Genomic DNA, 20,745 nt, shown 5'->3' with positions numbered 1-20,745 from the left:
CTTGTTTAGAATGGAAATACTATATTTTGAAATGAAAAATTTGTTTGAAAATTTACGTTGTTACACTCGGTGAGTCCCATAATGGACTCGGCGAGTTGGCCTGACTCGGCGAATCCAGAATGGGTACTCGGCAAGTCCGAGCGTCAGGAAGGGCCAGATTCGGGATTTTTTGGTATTTATCTTAAGGAAACTTGCCTTTATCATATTAGATCAACCCTAATCCGATTTTTTGATATATATGACTATAATCTTGATCTAATTAAAGATATTTATCAATTAATAAAATATTTAATTTCCTTATATGATAATTAATTAATTATTTTGATTAAATTGGTAATTATCTTGCAAGAAATCTTGAATAAATCAAACATGGATAATTATGGAATTAATTGTTAATTGAGATTATTTGTTATTTGATCCTCCATGTTTTAAATGTTTAAAACTTGTCCTCAAGTTTTGAAATTTATCTTTTGTGATTAAAAGTTTAATTTAAACAATTTAAATTTCAAACCCTAGAATTTTACAAGTTTAAAATACAACCCTATACTAATATAATATTACAAGATTAATATATATATATATATATATATATATATATATATATATATATAACTAAAATGCTAGTCTTGCCGTTAGTAGGCCTCATTCACGAAGCCGATCTATAAGGTGGGTATAAGGTTGTGGCCTATAAAATGGTGCTTAATGGGTGTACACTCACACCCACCGCTTGCTTGATCGGTGGAGGGTCGTTAGCCGAACGGGTAGGATAGAGCAGCCTCATCCTCTCATTAAAAGTATAATATGAAATACAAAGTAACTACATGCTTTTAAAATTTCCCAATCTTAGTTACTTTAGGAAAAGTGAATTGATGCAATCCCATGAAATTACACTTTGCACCCTTGCTAAGAAGTTAGTGGAGCGTGTGTGGTTTACCGGCACACTAATTGGTTCTAAGAAAAGGTGGCAAAGGGTGATTCATTGTTTATCATAGTTCGATGGAGCGTGTGTGGTTTACCGGCACATCGAATAGGTGATCGTTACAATGAAGGCACCATGTGAATTTTCATGGTAATTCACACCCACTTTGTGATCCTCGGTATCCCAGTCACAAACAAGAGGGGCATATCGAGATTTAAACATGCAATTGAACAGTTTCAATGAATCTCATCCGAACCTAGGAATTCTCAATACATTTAGGACTTAAAGTTATGTTTTTTTATGGTGGAGAATTAGTGAATCTTCATTCACTTACCTTCATATTATTTGCATGTTGGATTACGGCATCCCTTTTCTAATATGTAAATATTGTTGTTGGATCCTAGCCCTAATTTTTCTTATTGGGTGATAATTAGGGATTCACATTCTAATCTATCTTTTTCCTTTCTATTTGTAGATGTCGAACGCAAACAACGCTGCTGGTAGTTCTTTCACATTGATGAGCCTTTGTCAAAAGGTCACTTTCGATGGGACGAACTTTAGCGAATGGATAAGATACATTCGCACCATTGCTCGCTATGAGGATAAGGAGTATGTCCTCGATGAGAAGCTCGAGAAAATTAACCCTGAAATTGCTACTCCGGCTGAAATGATCGCTTTTGAAACTCATGAGCGCGATGCAACGAAGGTACATTGCATCATGATAGCCACCATGAACTCCGAATTCCAAAAGTCCTATGAGGACATATACCCGTACGAGATGCATCAAGACTTATTGGAGAGATACCACCAAAACGTGAGACAAGAGCGTTATGAAATTTTCACTAACATCATTTCCGCTAAGATGGGTCATGGAGAGTCTCTTACCGTGCACCTGCAAAAGATGCAAAGGTATGTCGACCGTCTTCGCAAGTTGAATGTTGACTTTGGGGAAGACTTGGCGATCGACATGGTGCTTCACTCTTTGCCTCCAAGCTACAATCAATTTAGGATGACCTACCACATGAACAAAGAAGAGGTCACCCTAAGCAAACGCCAAGGTCTCTTGAGGGTTGCTGAGAGCAACTTCAAGGACAAGTCTGTTGCACCAACTCCCAATCCACCCGCTGCTCCTGTCTTGGCTATTGGTCAAGGAAAGGGAAAAAAGAGGAAGGCTTCGTCTAAGAACTATCGCAAGGTTAAAGCCCGAGATGGTGCCTCTTCTAGTGGGACCAAAGTTGATCCTGCTAAGCCCTGCCCTAACCCAAAGGAGGCAGAGTGCCACCACTGCCACAAGATAGGACATTGGAAGAGAAGCTGCCCAGAGTACCTGCAAGCCATCAAGGAAGGAAAGATCAAGCCGTCTTTCGCAGGTATATACACAATTAAATCTAACGATTCATCTCATGCTATTTCTTGGGTTCTTGATACCGGTTGTGGTTACCACATTTGTTCTAATGTGCAGGGACTAAGAAGAAATAGGGATGTGGAGGCTGGAAGAATTAATCTAATCATGGGGAACAGAAGATCGTCGCCTGTGACCAAGATTGGAGTATATTCTTTAGTGCTTAGGAATGGTTTAAGTTTAGATTTGAACAATTGTTGCTATTCGCCAGAAATGGCTAGAAACATCATTTCATTTCATGGTTTGTTTAGACAAGGTTTTAGATTTTCTTTTAATAATGAGAATGGTTCTATTTTAGCTTATCTAAATGGTGTCTTTTATTTTGAAGCTATACCATGTAATGGAATATATGAAACTGTTATGATTGTTGATAACTTAGGAAATGATGTTTCGAACATAGATTCTTCCAATAGTATGGATAAAGCATCCTTGTGGCATTGTCGTCTTGGACATGTCAACAAGAAACGCATAGCCCAACTCCAAAAGAATGGAGTGTTGGAGTCATTCGACCTTAGGGAAGATGACACATGTGAATCTTGTTTGCTTGGAAAGATGACTAAGTCACTCTTCGCTGGCTCTTGCGAAAGGGGTGAGGGTCTATTGGACCTAATACATACTGATGTATGTGGACCGTTTAGATCAACCACGAAGGATGGGAACCACTTCTACATGACTTTTACCAATGACTATAGTAGATATGGGTATATCTATTTAATCAAGCAAAAGTCAGAAACTTTTGAAAAGTTCAAAGAGTTCAAGAATGAAGTGGAGAATCAATTGGGCAGGAAAATCAAGATGCTTCGATCCGATCGAGGAGGAGAATACCTAAGTCTTGAATTCCACGATTATCTTAAGGAGTGTGGAATAGTTTCACGATTGACGCCACCTAGGACACCACAATTGAATGGTGTGGCAGAAAGGCGTAATCGAACCTTATTGGATATGGTTCGCTTTATGATGAGTCGTGTTTCACTACCTATCTCTTTTTGGGGGTATGCCTTAGAGACTGCCACCCATATCCTTAACCAAGTCCCTACTAAGAAGGTTGCCAAAACACCTCACGAGATGTGGACAGGGAAAGCTCCCTCGTTGGCATATATCAAGGTTTGGGGTTGCGAGGCTTTCGTAAGACGAGATACTCACGACAAGCTCGAACCTCGTAGTGAGCGATGTATTTTCATAGGCCAAGGAGACAGTGGGAGGCAAATCGAGCTTGAAGAGATTCAAGAATCGATAGATGAAGGAACCTCTACCGCTGGCAATCAACCCGAGGAGGAAACTCCGGTTGAACCAATTGACGAGTCCTTACCTCTTAGACGTTCCGAAAGAGTTAGAGTTCAACCCCAGTTTTATGGTTTTCATATCACTACCGAAGGGGACATGTATATTAGTGATGGTACACTAATAAACCTTGATGAACCTAATAGCTATAAGGAAGCCATGGCAGGCCCGGAGTCTGCGAAATGGAAAGAGGCAATGGATAGCGAGATCCAATCCATGTATGATAACCAAGTTTGGAATTTGGTTGATAATGTACCCGGACGTAAGACCGTTGGATGCAAATGGATCTTCAAGAAGAATACCGACGTGGATGGAAACGTACACACATATAAAGCGCGATTGGTCGCGAAGGGCTTTACTCAAACTCCCGGAGTTGACTATGACGAGACCTTCTCACCAGTTGCGAAGTTAAAATCTATTAGAGTGATGCTAGCAATTGCCGCATTTCATGATTATGAGATTTGGCAAATGGATTTCAAGACCGCCTTCCTTAACGGAAAGTTGGCTGAGGATGTTTACATGGCTCAGCCAGAGGGGTTTGTAGATCCGAAGCATCTGAATAGAGTGTGTAAGCTTGAGAAGTCCATTTATGGACTTAAGCAACCGTCTCGCAGATGGAATCTTTGCTTCGATGAGAAAGTCAAAGAGATTGGATTTGTACGAAGCGAAGATGAATCATGTGTATATGTCAAAGCCAGTGGGAGTATAGTAAGCTTCCTCGTTTTGTATGTCGATGACATATTACTCATAGGAAATGACATCCCGACTCTGCAGGAGGTTAAGTCCTGGCTCGGGAAGTGCTTCGCTATGAAGGACCTCGGAGAGGCTTCTTACATTTTGGGAATAAGGATAGTAAGAGAAAGAAGTAAGAAACTAATAGGACTTAGTCAGAACACTTACTTAGAGAAAGTACTAAAACGTTTTAGTATGGAAAACTCGAAGAAGGGAGAATTACTGATACAAAGTAATGCCAAGTTAAGTAAGACTCAATGTTCGAGTACCGAAGCTGAGATAGCAGAAATGAGCCGAGTACCATACGCTTCCGTAGTTGGCTCAATCATGTACGCTATGACTTGTACTCGCCCTGATGTAGCCTTTGCTTTGAGCATGGTTAGTAGATATCAAGGGAACCCTGGCAGAGCCCATTGGATTGCAGTTAAGAATATCCTTAAGTACCTTCGGAGGACGAAGGAATGGTTCTTAGTCCTCGGAGGGAGTGATGACTTGAAGGTGCGAGGGTATAGTGACGCCAGTTTTCAGACCGATAGGGACAACTACCATTTGCAGTCGGGCTGGGTCTTTACCCTGAATGGAGGAGCAGTGACTTGGAAAAGTTCCAAGCAGGAAACCATAGCTTATTCAATGTGCAAATCAGAGTATATTGCAGCGAGCGAAGCGTCGAAGGAGGCAGTATGGTTGAAGAACTTCATCGTTGATCTTGGAGTTGTACCCGCCATAAAGGAGCCCGTGGAGATTTTCTGTGATAATGAAGGAGCGGTTGCCTTGACCAAGGAACCGAGAGATCATGGTAGATCATGACACATCGACAGAAAATACCACTTTATTAGACATCGTGTAAAAGAAGGACAACTCGTAGTGAAGAGGATATCATCAGAATATAACCCATCAGATCCGCTTACGAAGGGACTGAGTAGGGTTAAGCACTTGCAGCATGCTAGGAGTATTGGGCTGAAGGATGATATTAGCATAGATTAGATAGTAGTAGAAACGTGTAATAGATAAATGTAATTAACATTTGATGATTAAATAAAGGAGTTTTATTTATGAGTAATGTTACTGTCTTATGTTAATTGTTTAACTATTGTTTCATTTTGCATGTTTTGACTTCCAGAATAATTGAATTTATTAAGAATAATTGAATTATTCAAATTGTCCACAATCGTTCATATGTTGGAAGTAGATATGAATGAAGATTGTCGTGAATTGGTGCGTAGATTGTCTAAATGGTATTAGACATGGCAAAAGATTGTTGCGACGTTCATGAGTGCTTATGAACTGGTTTTGAGCATTGGAACAAACCCGCACTTGCTGGAATCACCTTATGGAAAATGATATATAAAAGGGTGATCGCAAGACGATAATATCATATGGTCTTAAAACCTAGATATATGGTTTGTTATTTGTTGATTGATTGTACATTGATAATACGAAAACGCATTGGTAACTCGATGTTATAAAACGCATTGCTGTGTATAGTTGATTAATGAATAAGTAAATGCATATAAGTCGAAGTTTATCTGTAACTTTTATCCTAAGAAGGTAAAAGCGATATCTCGGCCGCTCGATGATTTGATTTGACTTATGTGTCGGGCCCGGTCAGAACTGAATTGATGTGTTCGATTAAGTTCTATGTCGAATAAATCGGAGATCGAGAAACCTAAATGCTAGACTAATCATTCCATAGAATTGTCAGCATGATATCTTACAGAGGACTGTACGATCCCTTATCTAAAGGACAAGATTGATTAGATCAAAGTTTGACAGCGTCTTTGAGAGCTACGATTGCAAATCGAATTGTACTTGTGCATATAGTTACTAGACTTATCCAAGTGGGAGACTGTTGGAATAGTGTCTAAGGCTGCAACTATATTAGGCAAGTATTTGACCCGATTGTGCATAGTCCTTTTGGGTTGCCTTCACCATAGCAACTTGATAGGATGATTTATTATGAGAGAATAAATATTATTGATATATTATGAGAATAATATAATGAATAATAATATTGTTATTTGATTAATATAAGTCATAAATTAATTAGTATTAATTTGGTGACTTAAAGAGATTAATTAAATAAGAGGGTATAAACTGTCAATTGTTTGATAGATACACTTTAGACTGTAAACTCTTAAGGGATAAGGGATGGACGGATTTTAGGGCTTAGGATAGCTCAAAATCGTCCAAGGCTTATCTAAGGTAAGGATTTGGATTGCTTTAAGGAAAGATTATCCAACTAGGGTTTAAAGGTGAAACCCTAGGAGTCTACAAGTATAAATAGACCCCTTGAGCAAGGGAAATCGGTATCTCTTCAAAGGAAAAGAACCCCTGGCCAATTTCTTCCCAACCTCTCTCTCAAATCATCCTCTTTGCTAGTTGGTGTTTGTAAGCCATTAGAGGAGTGACAATTGTGACTCTAGAGCTCCAAGACAACAAGATCAAACAAAAGATTCAGAGGTAAACTTCTAGATCTGATTTTGTATTGTTCTTGTACCCAATTAGTTATTAGAAGTCTTGGATTCAAAGCATGTTTAATTAGAAAGCCTAGATCCAATCATTAGGGTTTTGCATGCGCACATAGGAAAGTTCTTATGGCTAAAACCCATCAAGAAAGACTTGACGTTCCTAGCTCACATAGTAGACAAATCCAAGAAAGAGATCAAAATTCAAGACATTCCAGTAGCTCATGAATTCCCAAATGTCTTTCCTGATGATCTTCCGGGGATACCCCCAGAAAGACAAGTCGAGTTTCGAATTGACCTTGTACCAGGAGCTACCCCCATCGCCAAATCGCCCTACAGATTGGCCCTTGCAGAGATGCAAGAGTTGTCCAGTTAACTCAATGAGCTTTTGGATAAAGGATTCATCCGACCCAGTTTCTCACCTTGGGGAGCTCCAGTTCTCTTTGTTAAGATGAAAGACGGTACATTCAGGATGTGTATCGACTACACAGAACTTAACAAACTTACTGTCAAAAACCGATATCCACTTCCACGAATCGACGACCTATTCGACCAGCTCCAAGGAGCTAGTTACTTCTCAAAGATAGATCTACGGTCCGGATACCACCAACTCAAGGTCCAGGAGGAGGATATTCCAAAAACCGCCTTCCGAACTCGTTACGGACATTATGAATTCGTCGTAATGCCCTTCGGTCTAACGAATGCTCCTGCCGCATTCATGGACCTAATGAATCGAATATGCCGACCTTTTCTTGATAATTTCGTAATCGTTTTCATCGATGATATCCTAGTATATTCCCAAAGCGAAAGAGAACACACCCAACATCTTCGACAAATCCTAGAAACCCTGCGAACCGAAAAGTTGTACGCAAAACTCTCCAAGTGCGAGTTTTGGCTCTGAAGCGTGAACTTTTTGGATCATGTTGTTAGTCAGGAAGGAATATATGTGGATCCTTCTAAGGTCAAAGCCATCTAAGGATGGGCAATCCCAACAACACCCACATAAATTCGTCAATTTCTGGGTCTCGCAGGCTATTACAGAAGATTCATCCAGAACTTCTCTAAGACCGCCAAGCCACTTACCTCGCTTACACAAAAAGGTGTACCCTTCGTATGGACGGACAAGAAGGAAGCCGCGTTTCGATCTCTGAAGCAAGCACTCTGCAGTGCGTCGGTGTTATCACTCCCTGAAGGAACAGAAGACTTCATAGTCTACTGCGATGCGTCAAATCAGGGTTTAGGCTGTGTACTCATGCAGTGTGGAAAGGTGATAGCTTATGCATCCCGACAGCTAAAGACACACGAAGTGAATTATACGACCCATGATCTGGAACTGGGAGCAGTGGTCTTCGCCCTGAAGATCTGGAGACACTACCTATACGGTACCAAGTGCACTATCTTCACTGATCACAAGAGTCTTCAGCACATCTTGAATCAAAAGGAGCTAAACATGAGGCAACGAAGATGGGTCGAACTGTTGAACGACTACGAGTGTGAAATCAAGTATCATCCAGGTAAGGCTAACGTAGTAGCTGATGCCTTGAGTCGGAAAGAATACTCAAATCGTCGTGTGAAAACTCTCTCGATAACCATCCAATCCCACCTGACCTCGCCAATCAGGACGGCTCAGTCAGATGCCATGAAGGCAGAAAACAAAACGAGTGAAGCGCTGCGTGGAATGGAGAAGAACTTGGAGGTGAAGGGAGATGGAGCATATTACTTCATGAATCGCATATGGGTCCCTAAACTTGGGGGATTCAGATAGGTAGTCATGAACGAGGCTCACAAGACGCGATACTTCATCCATCCGGGTTCAGACAAGATGTACTTGGATGTTAAGCAACATTATTGGTGGCCAAATATGAAGGAAGAGATTGCCACTTACGTGAGCAAGTGCCTCACTTGTGATAAAGTAAAAGTTGAATATCAAAAGCCCTCTGGATTACTACAGCAGCCAGTAATTCCCGAGTGGAAATGGGAAAGGATTACCATGGATTTTGTGACCAAACTACCCAAGACGACGGACGGTTTGGACACAATCTGGGTAATAGTTGATAGACTAACGAAATCCGCCCATTTCCTACCAATAAAAGAATCCTACAAGATGGAGCGCCTGACAAGAATCTACATCAAGGAAATCGTGAGACTCCACGGAGTACCAGTATCAATCATCTCAGATAGAGATAGTAGATTTACTTCACGCTTTTGGCAATCGCTTCAGAAAGCTATGGGAGCACAACTCGATATGAGCACTGCCTACCACCCACAGACGGATGGCTAAAGCGAGCGAACCATCCAGACGCTAGAAGATATGCTTCGCGCGTGAGTAATAGACTTTGGAAAATCGTGGGATACCCACTTGCCTTTGATTGAGTTCTCATATAACAACAGTTATCACTCGAGTATCAAAGTTGCTCCTTTCGAAGCATTATACGGACGTAAGTGTAGATCACCATTGTGCTGGACTGAGATAGGAGACACCCAATTAGCGAGAGAGAAAACGCCAAACAACGCCTTAACGGGTCCGGAAATCATACGCGAGACGACCAAGAAGATAATTCAGATCAGAGCACGACTACAATCGTCACGATACAGACAGAAGAGCTACGCCGATAAGCGACGAAAGCCCTTGGAATTCGAAGTCGGAGATAGGGTGTTACTAAAAGTCTCTCCTTGGAAAGGAGTGATTCGTATTAGGAAGCGGGGAAAACTGAACCCTCGATACATTAGACCCTTCGAGATTCTTGCCCGAATCGGTCCAGTGGCTTATAGATTGCAACTCCACGCCGAGCTCAGCAGCGTACACCCTGTGTTTCACGTCTCCAACTTGAATAAGTGCTTATCCGATGCGACTCTTGTCATTCCATTAGAGGAAATCGAAATCAATGAGAACCTTCTGTTCATCGAAGACCTGGTTGAAATCATGGACCGAGAAGTAAAGCGTACCAAGCAGAGTCGCATTCCGATCGTGAAAGTTCGATGGAATGCAAGACGCGGGCCAGAATTCACATGGGAACGCAAAGATCAAATGAAGCATAAGTACCCTCATCTATTCTCGCATTCTCAAATCTATCTTTCAAAAGAATTTCGGGACGAAATTCCCTCTAACGGGGGGATGATGTCACAACTCGAAATTTTGGTGCCTTGTAACTACAACACATATAGCAATTATGAATCAATAACATGAAAGCATGCATGATGCTCATTCTATAACAATAAAACTCCATCAAATACTACATTCTAGCCCTACAAGTGGTCAACAAAGAATTGGAAACCTTTAAAATTCCAATTTGAGTTCACTTTGAAGTAGGACTTCCTAATTGGACCCATATACATGAAACTTAACATTTTTGGGCTTTATGAACCCAAAATAAACTAGATTAACTTTAATGGACCTTATTGGACCAAAACAAATTTAATTTAGCCCTAATAGGTCATAAAAATCATACTTTTATTTATTTGGGCCAAAAATCACCTAACTTAACTATTATATGGACTTAAGGGCTAAAAGCCCAAAAATCTTCTCCTTCCCTCTTCATTCTCGGCCCAAGCCCACCAAGAGGAAGATTTGACTTCCTCATTGTCATCTCATTTTTACACAAAGGATTTCCATGCATATAACTCATATTTCTATGCACCATCTCATCACTCATTCTCTCTTCTCTTCCTCTCTCTTTTGCTCTCGGCCGAATCCAAACACACATACACACACTTCACTCAAGATTCTCTCAAGGAAACTCTCTCCACTCCTCTCCATATTTTCGAGATCTAAGAGACTTTCAAAGAGATTCTTCCACAAAATCATCATCTAAGGTAAGTTCATGCTTGGATCTATGACCTAGACTCTTTGTTTTATCAAAACCCTCTTCCTAATCTATACAAAATCATGATCACTCTCTTAGAAATCATCTAAGTTCGAGATCTTCCAAGGAAGGTTGCTAAAGTCGAGAATTAGCATCAAACTTCTTCTAGTCTTTTTCAAAACCAAAACTACAACTCAAGGTGAGCTTCATACCCCTCTATTTTTGGTTTTCATATGTTTTATGGGGGAGAATACAAGAAAATGTGTAGATCTATGTGTATGTGTATGCTATGTGTGATTTTATGCATGTATGTGTGTGATGTTATGTGTTTTTGTGATAAATATGTGACAAAAAGGGGTGATAATTCTAGATCTATGACATGAGAAAGGAAACAAACATAATATAAGTTATTTTACACTAATCAAGTCAAGAAAAATAGCTTATAAGATTATAAGGAACAAACTTTAACATAAAACTCATTTTAGGGCTTAAAATGTTAAAAATACAAAACTTGGGGTAAAAACTGCCAAGTCACGGTTTCTTGAGGGTCAAATGAGTCAAAACAGTTTTTATAATCCCTTTTCTAAATATTAAAATTTTCAAAGCACTTAAAATGCAAAAATTTGAGTTATTGGGCTAAATATGGGCTTTTCAACCCAACAAGCCCAAAATTGCGAAAATTGAAGATTTTAAAGGGCTGAATTGTAATATTCTGTAAAACAGGGGACATGAAGTGAAGTAAAACTATTTCTAAGGTCAAAAATGCTTTTAAACTCCAAAAAGGATCCAAATGTAAACTTTTTGTATTTTGGGCCAAAACTGTAAAAATTGAGAAAATTGGGGTTCTAACCGAGAAATACCATTCTGGATGTTTACTAAATATAATTTGGGTTAAAAATGTCTTTTCAACAAGTTTATGATACAAAAGTGTCAAGAAAATGTTTTTAGGGACTAAAAATGAAATTCTTTTATATAAAGGACTAAAAGTGTTATTTTTATAAAAGAAAGGTAGTGAAAAGGGTCAAAGTCATACTTCTAAACAAATTAATTCATTAAGACAAAATACAAGATATCCAGCTAGCGACAAAACGAACAAAACAAATACACCTATAATACCAAATATCGTTATAAACGAATTGATTTGATCTCGAATCAATGCAAACCAACAAACGTAAAATCAAAACACTTCAATAGATACGTGATGGCTACAATGAGTAAATCTACAAACTTTGGGCTTATGAGTTTCAAATTATGCTTGTTGGGCTTTGCAAGCCCACCAACATGATCTTTGGGCCCAAAGGGATAACGCTTATATGTTATTGGGCCTCCAATGACCCAATATTTTATAAAAGGACTTTCAATAGTTTTATGTGTTAGTGGGCCAAAGTGTCCCGTTAGAAAAGCTATTAAGGTCACAGTAATCAAGTGCGAGTCGGACCATTGTGTCTTTCGCATCCACGACAGCCTAAGGTTCTTACGATAATAGTGTGACATAATGCCCCCTTCTCTTCATTTGTTAAGGCCTACGGGAAATCAAAGTAGACAATAATTAGGATGATATACAATATGGTTCAATCAATACTCATTCGTTAAGACAATACAAAAATCAGTAATTACAAATACATTTCGATATCGGAAAACATCGGGTTTTCCGGGGGATTTAATACTACATGTTCGAAACTTTATAACAATATTACAAAATACCCTTCGTGTATATATGTATATATATATATATATATATATATATATATGTGTGTGTGTGTGTGTGTGTGTGTGTGTGTATATATATATATATATATATATATATATATATATATATATACACATATATGTTTTTAAAATCATTCATGCATCAACTTATGGATCTCACGCTTTGATAAACAAAAGTCTTTTTAGAAAATATCGGATTTTATGGGTTTTTACAATACTGCACAAACCATTTTATCACAACATTTCTTATGAGCTCACCAGCATTTCATATGTTGACGTTTTTCCAAAATAACTTGTATTCTCAGGTAACAGGTAAGCAGAAGAGTAGTATAAAGTAATGTTAGATGTTATGTTGTTCAAAACACTCAAACTATTTATGTTATGAATGTGTGATGTTAAAACAATGTACTTGATGTAAACAATTCCAGTTGTAATATATTGATGCATGGTGACGTTTATGTTATGATTCATGTATATTCATTGTGATGGTATTCAATTAAAGTCACGCAAGCCCTCAGACATTTCCGCCGTCTGGGTCGGGGGTATGACACTGGACCAGGCCTGTCCGCCGGATACCCTCTAGATAGCGGTTCGTAAAAGTAAAAATCGGAAAAACCGGCAGCTCCAGTTTCGAAAGTGAATACCAAGTTTCTACATCCCTACCATGGACCATTTGTGTAATTTAACCATTTTTTTATATAAAGTAGATATTTATCTGGACCAGGCCTTTCATTATTTGGTCCAGAGAAAACCCGACCCATCTTAATTATCTGTATCTCTGGTCCATCCCTACCAATGGCCACAATATACAGAGCTCAACGACTAATTTTGCATTTAAAAAGTAAAATAATAATTAAATTAAGTAATTAACATTCCCCTACCGACAATCGCAGCAGTAATACCCCAGACCTCAGCTACGACAACAAACAGTAAAAACTCGGTTAAATTGAGCGACTATATAATATATATGTATATGAAACAAAGTTAATTGCGGACAAAAAAGATAACAATCCCAGAAAAGCCTTCTTGTTGTCGCTCATTGTTCCTCGTTTTGTGCCAAAAAATCGCACTCACACCAACTCTTTCCCATCAAAAGTCTTCCTTCTTTTTTCCTCTCTTTTTGTCTTGCAGTTGAATAATCTTGCGATGGCTATTCGATTTCATCCAATTGTGATTCTTTAGGGTTTACGATTACGAATTTGATTTCGTAATTGCAGAGAGAAAAAAAGATATGCAAACAGAAGGATCGGAGGTGGTAAGATCGATGGCAGCAGACACAAGAGGGAAACATAGAATTTCTGCTGCATTGAAGAGGCTTGAGCAAGAAGCTCATTCTTTAGAGGTTTTTCTTTTCTTTAATTTTATGATATTAATATACTTTTATTTTTATTTTTTATTACATGGGTTTTTGCTTTTGATTGCGATTTTATCTGAAAGTTGTAATCTTGAAGTAAATCGAATATGTTATATTTGGGTTTTTTCTTGACAGGATAATAGATCGTATGGAATGATTGCTTTCATATTTTATTTTTTGTACTAATTGTGAATAAGTTTGAATTCTGTGTTGTTTAACACTTTAACTGATTAATCTATTCACATTTCCATTAGAACACTAGAGTTTGTGAAAGATTACGACTTCGATCCATGAAATTAACTATTAAGTTTATATTGGGATTGCTTTTTGAACTCCAAAGAGTCAGGATCCCTAATTTTTTGGAACCTCCATTTTAAACTTTTTAGCCAACCCCTTTAAAAAGCATTTATGCAATATCCAAACACTTTTTTTAGACTTATTGAATAATGTGCTCTATGGATAAATGTTCTTATTTTTTTTTTTCCAATTAAGTCGTTCTTTATGCTTTAAGCCAAATTTGTATATAACATACCAGATTAAGTCAAGAAACAACACCATGATGTCATTTCGAAAGTTATATGCTTACCTTTGTCACATTGTTGGGATAAAAGAAGAAATAATCTCAATGTCTCTATATTTGACTATTTTTATTTTTTGTTAACTTATCCTAGTGACTTTTGGAGTTATAATTTCTCGATTTGATGTAATACAGGAAGAGCTAGAACAACTTGAGAATATGGAAACAGTTTCAGATGTATGCAACACGTAAGTCATTGAATTGTATAGGGTTAAATGCAATGAATAGCAATTTACTTTCATTGATTTGTTTACTATAGCATCAACATTCATTTCTTTCTATTGCAACATTGTATCGAATTATAGCAATAACATCCAAATACATATTGCAACATTGTATCGAATTATAGCGATAACATCCAAATACAAAGGAATTTTCACACGTATAAATAAAGTAACAAAAAAAAATTAAAATACAATGCTATAATTGGGTAAATTGTCAAAATACATTGCATTTTGCCCAATAAAATTGAATCAACTTAACACCATTTCACACAACTTTCTAACTTCCCTTTTGGTTGTCTTCACTAGAATCTTCAATGACGTGGAAAGCAGGCCGGACCCACTACTTCCAATGTAAAATTATATTTACCCTCACTTTTATATCTTTTATCAATTATTATTACTTTTTATAGTCACATTTTTCGTCCCCATGCTATTGTACAATTTTCGGATTTGGTCTAAATATAAATCTTCTTTTCGTTTCTGGTCCCAAAATTCACCTTTTCATAACGCTTTTAGTCCTTGACTCATAACCCGTTTATAGAGGGACATTAAATACATGTAAAATGACCATTTTGCCCTTAATTATATATATTTGTACTGTCATGTCATGTCAGGTCAGGTTAGGTCCTGTATAACCATTAGATTCTAAATGTGTCGAATGTTTTTTGGTAGAACGAATGGACCAACAAACGCGTTATGGGATAGATGGTTTGAAGGTCCAAATGATAAATCGGATTGCAAATGCTGCATATTGTGACGACATTCTTTATAGTGATGTAATTATTTATTTATATATTATCATATATGAAAAGCAATTTAGTTCGACTAAAATATATTAGAAGTACGCATGTGTGTAGAAACTAGAAAGTGTAAGTTGTTTTAATTTACTATTTGTGCAGAAGTGGTCTTATTGAAGATGATGTTCTGGTAGCATTTAGCATGGTAACAAAGTATAGTCGTTTTAGGCAATTAGGCTTGTGAATTTCTGGAAGTGCAAAATTATGTATAAACGTTTAAATCGGTAACAATATTGGCTTTGATATTTATTTAATTCTTATTTACCTTTAATAAAATTATATGTTTGTTTTGTGATTATGATTTATGAGATCTAATTTTATTTACTTAATTTACTTTTAAATGAAATTCAACAATCTTCTTAAGCTTTTTCCAAAATTTAAGAAAATTCTTCCAATAGCCATCATTTTCCAAGCGAGAAATGGATCCTCCGTATTCATGGTGTGTTTGTTGAAACTATCAAATAAAAAAAAATGTGAAGGTTTTGATTTCTTTAGAAGTGTTCAATAAAAGTAGTTGTAAATTTTTGTAAAGTATAAAATGACTTAGAAAAAGAAAATTCTAAAAGTTTCACAAAAATATGTTGCCGAACATACCCTTTTAATGCTATTTTTATTCACTCTTCCTCATTTATACATCAAATATTTTTATAAAATTTCTCTCAACCGAAGACTTCATTTTAGCAAATGCCAATCTCTATGTTTCTTTAATGTGGTCTTTTAAAGATCCCTACCACAAAATACTTCAAATAAAATGTTTTCTTGAAAAAAAATCTAGATTTTTGTAAAATTATAAACAAATGTAAAACGTTGTACAAAGATAAATTTCTAAGTATGCAAAATGAATTTCACAATACTGTTTTTTTTTTCTTTTTCGCAGTCAACGGTGAATAATAAAGCACATTACAATTTTTTTAAATTTCTTTTCGAAGTATCAAAACGACACCGTTTAACCGGTTTCACAGTGTCCATTGCAAAGTTGGTGACTATTAGGGTGGAAGGAACGGTTCCCTTCCAGCTCATTCAACTCAATGTCATATCAGCTCTACATCAGCTTTTATCTTTCCTATTCTTTTATATTTCCCGATCTACAGCACAGAAATTGTATATTTCGATCCCATTCAATTAAAAACATGCAAAACAACATAACATATGATACGATATAAAGAAGCACAATATAAGAGAGAGAGAGAGAGAGAGAGTACATTTTCGATACGCTTTTTGTTCCTTTAACTGATTTGACCGGTTTCTACTTCAATTATTTTTATAGATCCCATTGGTCATGTAGGAGACTCGAACGACCGAATACATGATATGCATTAGGCTTGGATTGTGACAAATGCTCATAGACATGATTATAATTTCTTTTATTCTATCAAAAAAATGTGAAACAAGTTGTACTATGGACTGATCTCAATCTTAGAACATAAATTATAACTTTTTGAATTGTTATTTGAAATTCTGTTATCACTAGGAAAAAAATCCTTTCGTTAATTAAAAAACAAACAAACTACAAATGTCTTTATGGAATTTTGCCTAACAAATGATATCAATAATAACAAGGTTGTCAATCATACGTAGGATCGTTTTTGGGTTTGCAAGATCAGAATCGTGATCCTAAGATCTGATAAAACAAAACAATACCAAAGAAATTTCCAAAACCAAATCGCACACAAGTGTGTTTTTTTTTTTTTTTTTTTTTACGTATAATCCAAAGTCCAAACAATAAAACGTTTCAAGAAAATGACGATTATGGCCTTAACAGTTTTCTCTCTAGCTTGTTGCTTTCCCGGTAACTCTTTGGGCAATCCAACCCAACCCATCATAAAGTCCATCACCCGTAAGAGCAGAACAAGCTTGAATATGCCAATCATGATTCTTGATACTATGAAGTGAAAGGGTGTCAGTTATTTCAGCTGGAGTCATTGCATCCTTCAAGTCTTGCTTATTTGCATACACTAAAAGAACAGCATTTTGAAGATCCTCATTTGGGAGTAACCGAAAAAGTTCATCTTTCATGATCGAGATTCGAGCGCGGTCTGTGCTGTCGATCACCGCGATCACTGCGTGGGTCCCGCGGTAATATGTTGCCCATGATGTTCGAAGACGTTCTTGCCCTCCGAGATCCCACACCTGTTCAAATTCGTTAATTTTAAGGCGATTAGATGCAAAAATTAACATGTGGTTTTACATGTTTAGGGTTAAAATAGTAGTTTCAAACCACAGGGACCAAAACTGTAATTTAGCATTTCAAACTATAGTGACCAAAAGTGTAATTCATTCATTTCCTAAATTAAAAACTACGGGGACCATAACTGAAATTAATGCGTAAAAACTACAGGGACCAAAAATGTAAGTCAGTCGTTTCCTAAATTATAAACTACAGGGACCAAAATGCGAATCAGAAACTACAGGAACCAAAATGTAATTAAGCTATAGGAACAAAAAGTGTGATTCAGTCGTTTCCTAATTTAAAAACTACATGGACCAAAACTGTGATTAATGCAAATTAAAAACTACAGGGACCAAAGCTGTAACTAATGCATGGAATGAGATGGACAAAAAGTATAATTCAGTCATTTCCTAAATTCAAAATTACAGGGACCAAAACTGTAATTCAGTTGTTTCCTAAATTATAAACAACAGGGACCAAAACTGTAATTAATGCGAATTAAAAACTACAGGGACGAAAACTGTAATTAAACTGCATGGACCAAAAGTGTGGTTCAGTCGTTTCCTAATTTAAAAACTATATGGACCGAAACTGTAATTACTTCAAATTAAAAACTACAGGGACCAAAACAGTAATTAATGCTTAAAAACTAGATAGACCAAAAGTATAATCCAGTCATTTCCTAAATTAAAAACTACAGGGACCAAAAATGTAATTCAGTTGTTTCCTAAGTTATAAACAACAGGGACCAAAACTGTAATTAATGTGAATCAAAAACTACAGGGACCAAAAATGTAATTAAGCTACAGGAACCAAAAGTGTAATTCAATCATTTCATAAATTAAAAACTACATGAACCAAAACTGTAATTAATGCAAATTAAAAATTAAAGGGACCAAAACTGTAACTAATTCATAAAAGCTACAAGACCAAAAGTAATTCAGTCGTTTCCTAAGTCAAAAAATACAGGGGCCAAACATGTAATCCATGCAAACTAAAAACTACAGGGACCAAAACTGTAATTATTGCATTTCTTGCAAATTAAGAGGGATATATAATGTCTTTGCATACAAAGCAATTTTAAATGTATTCATATGCATATATTTTACAAAGTACATATGTTGAAGAAGACATTTTGAGAATCAATTTGTTACTTTTAGGGTTAAATAAGAAAAATATCAACCTGCTTTCACGAATCAGTTTGATATAAATGGGATGTTGTACAAATTCTGTTCCTTCAGATAATAGTGTTTTGGACTTTGATTCACAAAATCAAATTTTCTTTAAAAGGATTGAAATGTCCTATTCAAAAGGGACAAGATCCATGAAACAAAATAAATTTCTTTAAATTCTGCATTTTACTAATGTAACTTTTTGTCACACCAAAAGAGGTGGAAATGTGGAATAGGGACTTCCTCTCGAAATTCTTACTACAAAAGACATGAATGCCCTCATCATTGAAAATAGCCCTAGAGAGCTTACACATTTATGTTGGTGAAACAAAACTTACCATTTGCAAGTTGATTGATTGTGTGAAATAGGTTGAACAATGAACATAGAAGCTTAAGTTTGCAGAATGAATAAGAAGCTAAAAATACCTCAAATCGTATATTCTTATAAACCAGCTCCTCCACATTGCTACCAACAGTAGGGTGAGTAGTTACCACTTCACCTAAATGCAACTTATACAGTGTTGTTGTTTTCCCTGCATTATCCAATCCAACAACAACAATCTTGTATTCCTTTGCAGGAAACATCATGAACCAAAACTTTGACATAAGTGCCCCCATACTTTCAGCCCTACATATTACAAAAGTCAAGAACATGATATACACTTAGTTTTTATGTTTTTGGAGTCAAAATCAGACGTAGCCAGAAGTTAAAGAAAAGATTAGAGAATAAGAGGTGTATACGTTTCTACAATCATCTATACATCAGTAAGCTGCTTCATATAGATTTTGTATCTAAACATTCAACTAGATACAAAAATTATTCATGCAATTTACTAGGCAAATTCAAATTACAAAATTTGATCCAGGAAGAGCACGTATGTAAAAGGAATATGTGGCGTGTGTATGTATGAATTATCCCCTACAAGCTACATGCCGAATTGAAATTTGAGATGTGAACCATCATTACACACGGAAAGGCCTAAAAGCAAGAAGCTTACGCATACAGGAAAGCATCTGATTAAAAGTCAAGTTCGGAAGAACGAAATCGGATCCAGTACCACCAATCTGACTAGTTTATTTGGAAATTAGGGTTTTAAATACAAGATCATACCTTGTTAAACAGGATCGATTGAGCGAATGATACAGCAATCCGCTGAGGATGAAATACGTTTGAAATTACTGTTTTAGTACCGGGTTGTGCATATAGATCCAGCAACTTAAAAATTTAGGACGCTATCGAGCAATAGTTTCAGAATCGCGGATCTGTCGACAATTGCAGGTATAAATGGATTTCGAAACCACTTTTTGTTGAAATCGTGCGTATGTTGAAATAATTGAGCTTTGTAAAGCAAATCGATATAGAAGATGCTCTGATGGGATTAAAATGCTCTCCTGGTGGAATTAGAGGTGGGCCGTGTTTTTGCCATTCGAATAAAAATAGTCTTTTATCGGTTTATCAAATCTAAATGGGAATAAATCTATGGGGCTTGTTGTTCCATTTTGTAAAGACAATAGGTTAGAACTTAGGACTTAGAAACCTATGTATTAAACGGATTGGAAGGAGAAAATATTAAGTATTAAATAGTTAGTAACACGGACAAAATACCTTAATGTTTTTTTAGTACAAAAAATACAATTTTGTAACGCAGTTTCTGAAATATTCAAAAATTTGTAAAATATCAGTAATGTTTTTTAGTACAAAAAATATCATTTATTCAAATAAAACCGGTTATCTCAAGTAAAACCTTGTGGTAACATGTTATTGTGGGGAACCTAATTGGCTCATTCATCCTTGACCTCTCGACTTCGGTGCTTCAACACAGACCACTGATGTAACCTAATCACACCACCCACCATCTCCTGCTTCGACCACCACACCATTACCAACTTCGGCCACCACTACACACCATTGCGATTTCAGAAAGGAAGCAATAGGTGGTCTCACAATCCCTTGATTTCAGGTAAGTAAATTTGCATTTCTTTTTCTTAGAATCAGTAGCAATTTTAGTGGTTGTGTTTTGATATTGCCATATATATATATATATATATATATATATATATATATATATATATATATATATATATATATATATATATATATATATATATATATATTAGGCAATATCTGAATACATTTTG

General features: G+C 36.5%; 2 protein-coding genes across 4 annotated transcripts; one reads left to right on the top strand and one right to left on the bottom strand.

The window, feature by feature from the left end:
• Positions 1-13,223: 13,223 nt before the first annotated feature.
• Positions 13,224-15,562, top strand: LOC145053233 (guanine nucleotide-binding protein subunit gamma 2-like). Of its 3 annotated transcripts, XM_079001235.1 has the most exons (5): positions 13,269-13,654; positions 14,379-14,431; positions 14,774-14,818; positions 15,140-15,243; positions 15,367-15,562. In XM_079001235.1, the coding sequence occupies exons 1-4, from the start codon at positions 13,544-13,546 to the stop codon at positions 15,222-15,224; spliced, it is 294 nt and encodes a 97-aa protein (XP_078857361.1). In that variant the 5' UTR covers positions 13,269-13,543; the 3' UTR covers positions 15,225-15,243; positions 15,367-15,562. The 3 variants fall into 3 exon arrangements, with proteins under 3 accessions (XP_078857362.1, XP_078857363.1, XP_078857361.1); XM_079001236.1 differs by lacking the exon at positions 15,140-15,243 and having other exon boundaries at positions 13,224-13,654; XM_079001237.1 differs by having other exon boundaries at positions 13,239-13,654; positions 15,140-15,562.
• A 1,324-nt stretch (positions 15,563-16,886) lies between these two features.
• On the bottom strand, positions 16,887-19,956 carry ARFC1 (ADP-ribosylation factor C1). The gene is made up of 3 exons (XM_079001234.1): positions 19,718-19,956; positions 19,033-19,234; positions 16,887-17,394 (listed from the first exon to the last, which is right to left on the bottom strand). Exons 2-3 carry the CDS (start codon positions 19,222-19,224, stop codon positions 17,035-17,037), a joined length of 552 nt encoding a protein of 183 aa, XP_078857360.1. The 5' UTR covers positions 19,225-19,234; positions 19,718-19,956; the 3' UTR covers positions 16,887-17,034.
• Between the last annotated feature and the right edge of the window lie 789 nt (positions 19,957-20,745).

This window comes from Lactuca serriola, chromosome 5 (genome assembly GCF_051521515.1).
Source record: "Lactuca serriola cultivar US96UC23 chromosome 5, Lser_US96UC23_V15, whole genome shotgun sequence".
NCBI lineage: Eukaryota > Viridiplantae > Streptophyta > Magnoliopsida > Asterales > Asteraceae > Lactuca > Lactuca serriola.
The sequence above is the reverse complement of the archived record's forward strand: the minus strand, read 5'-3'. Positions and strand labels throughout refer to the sequence as shown.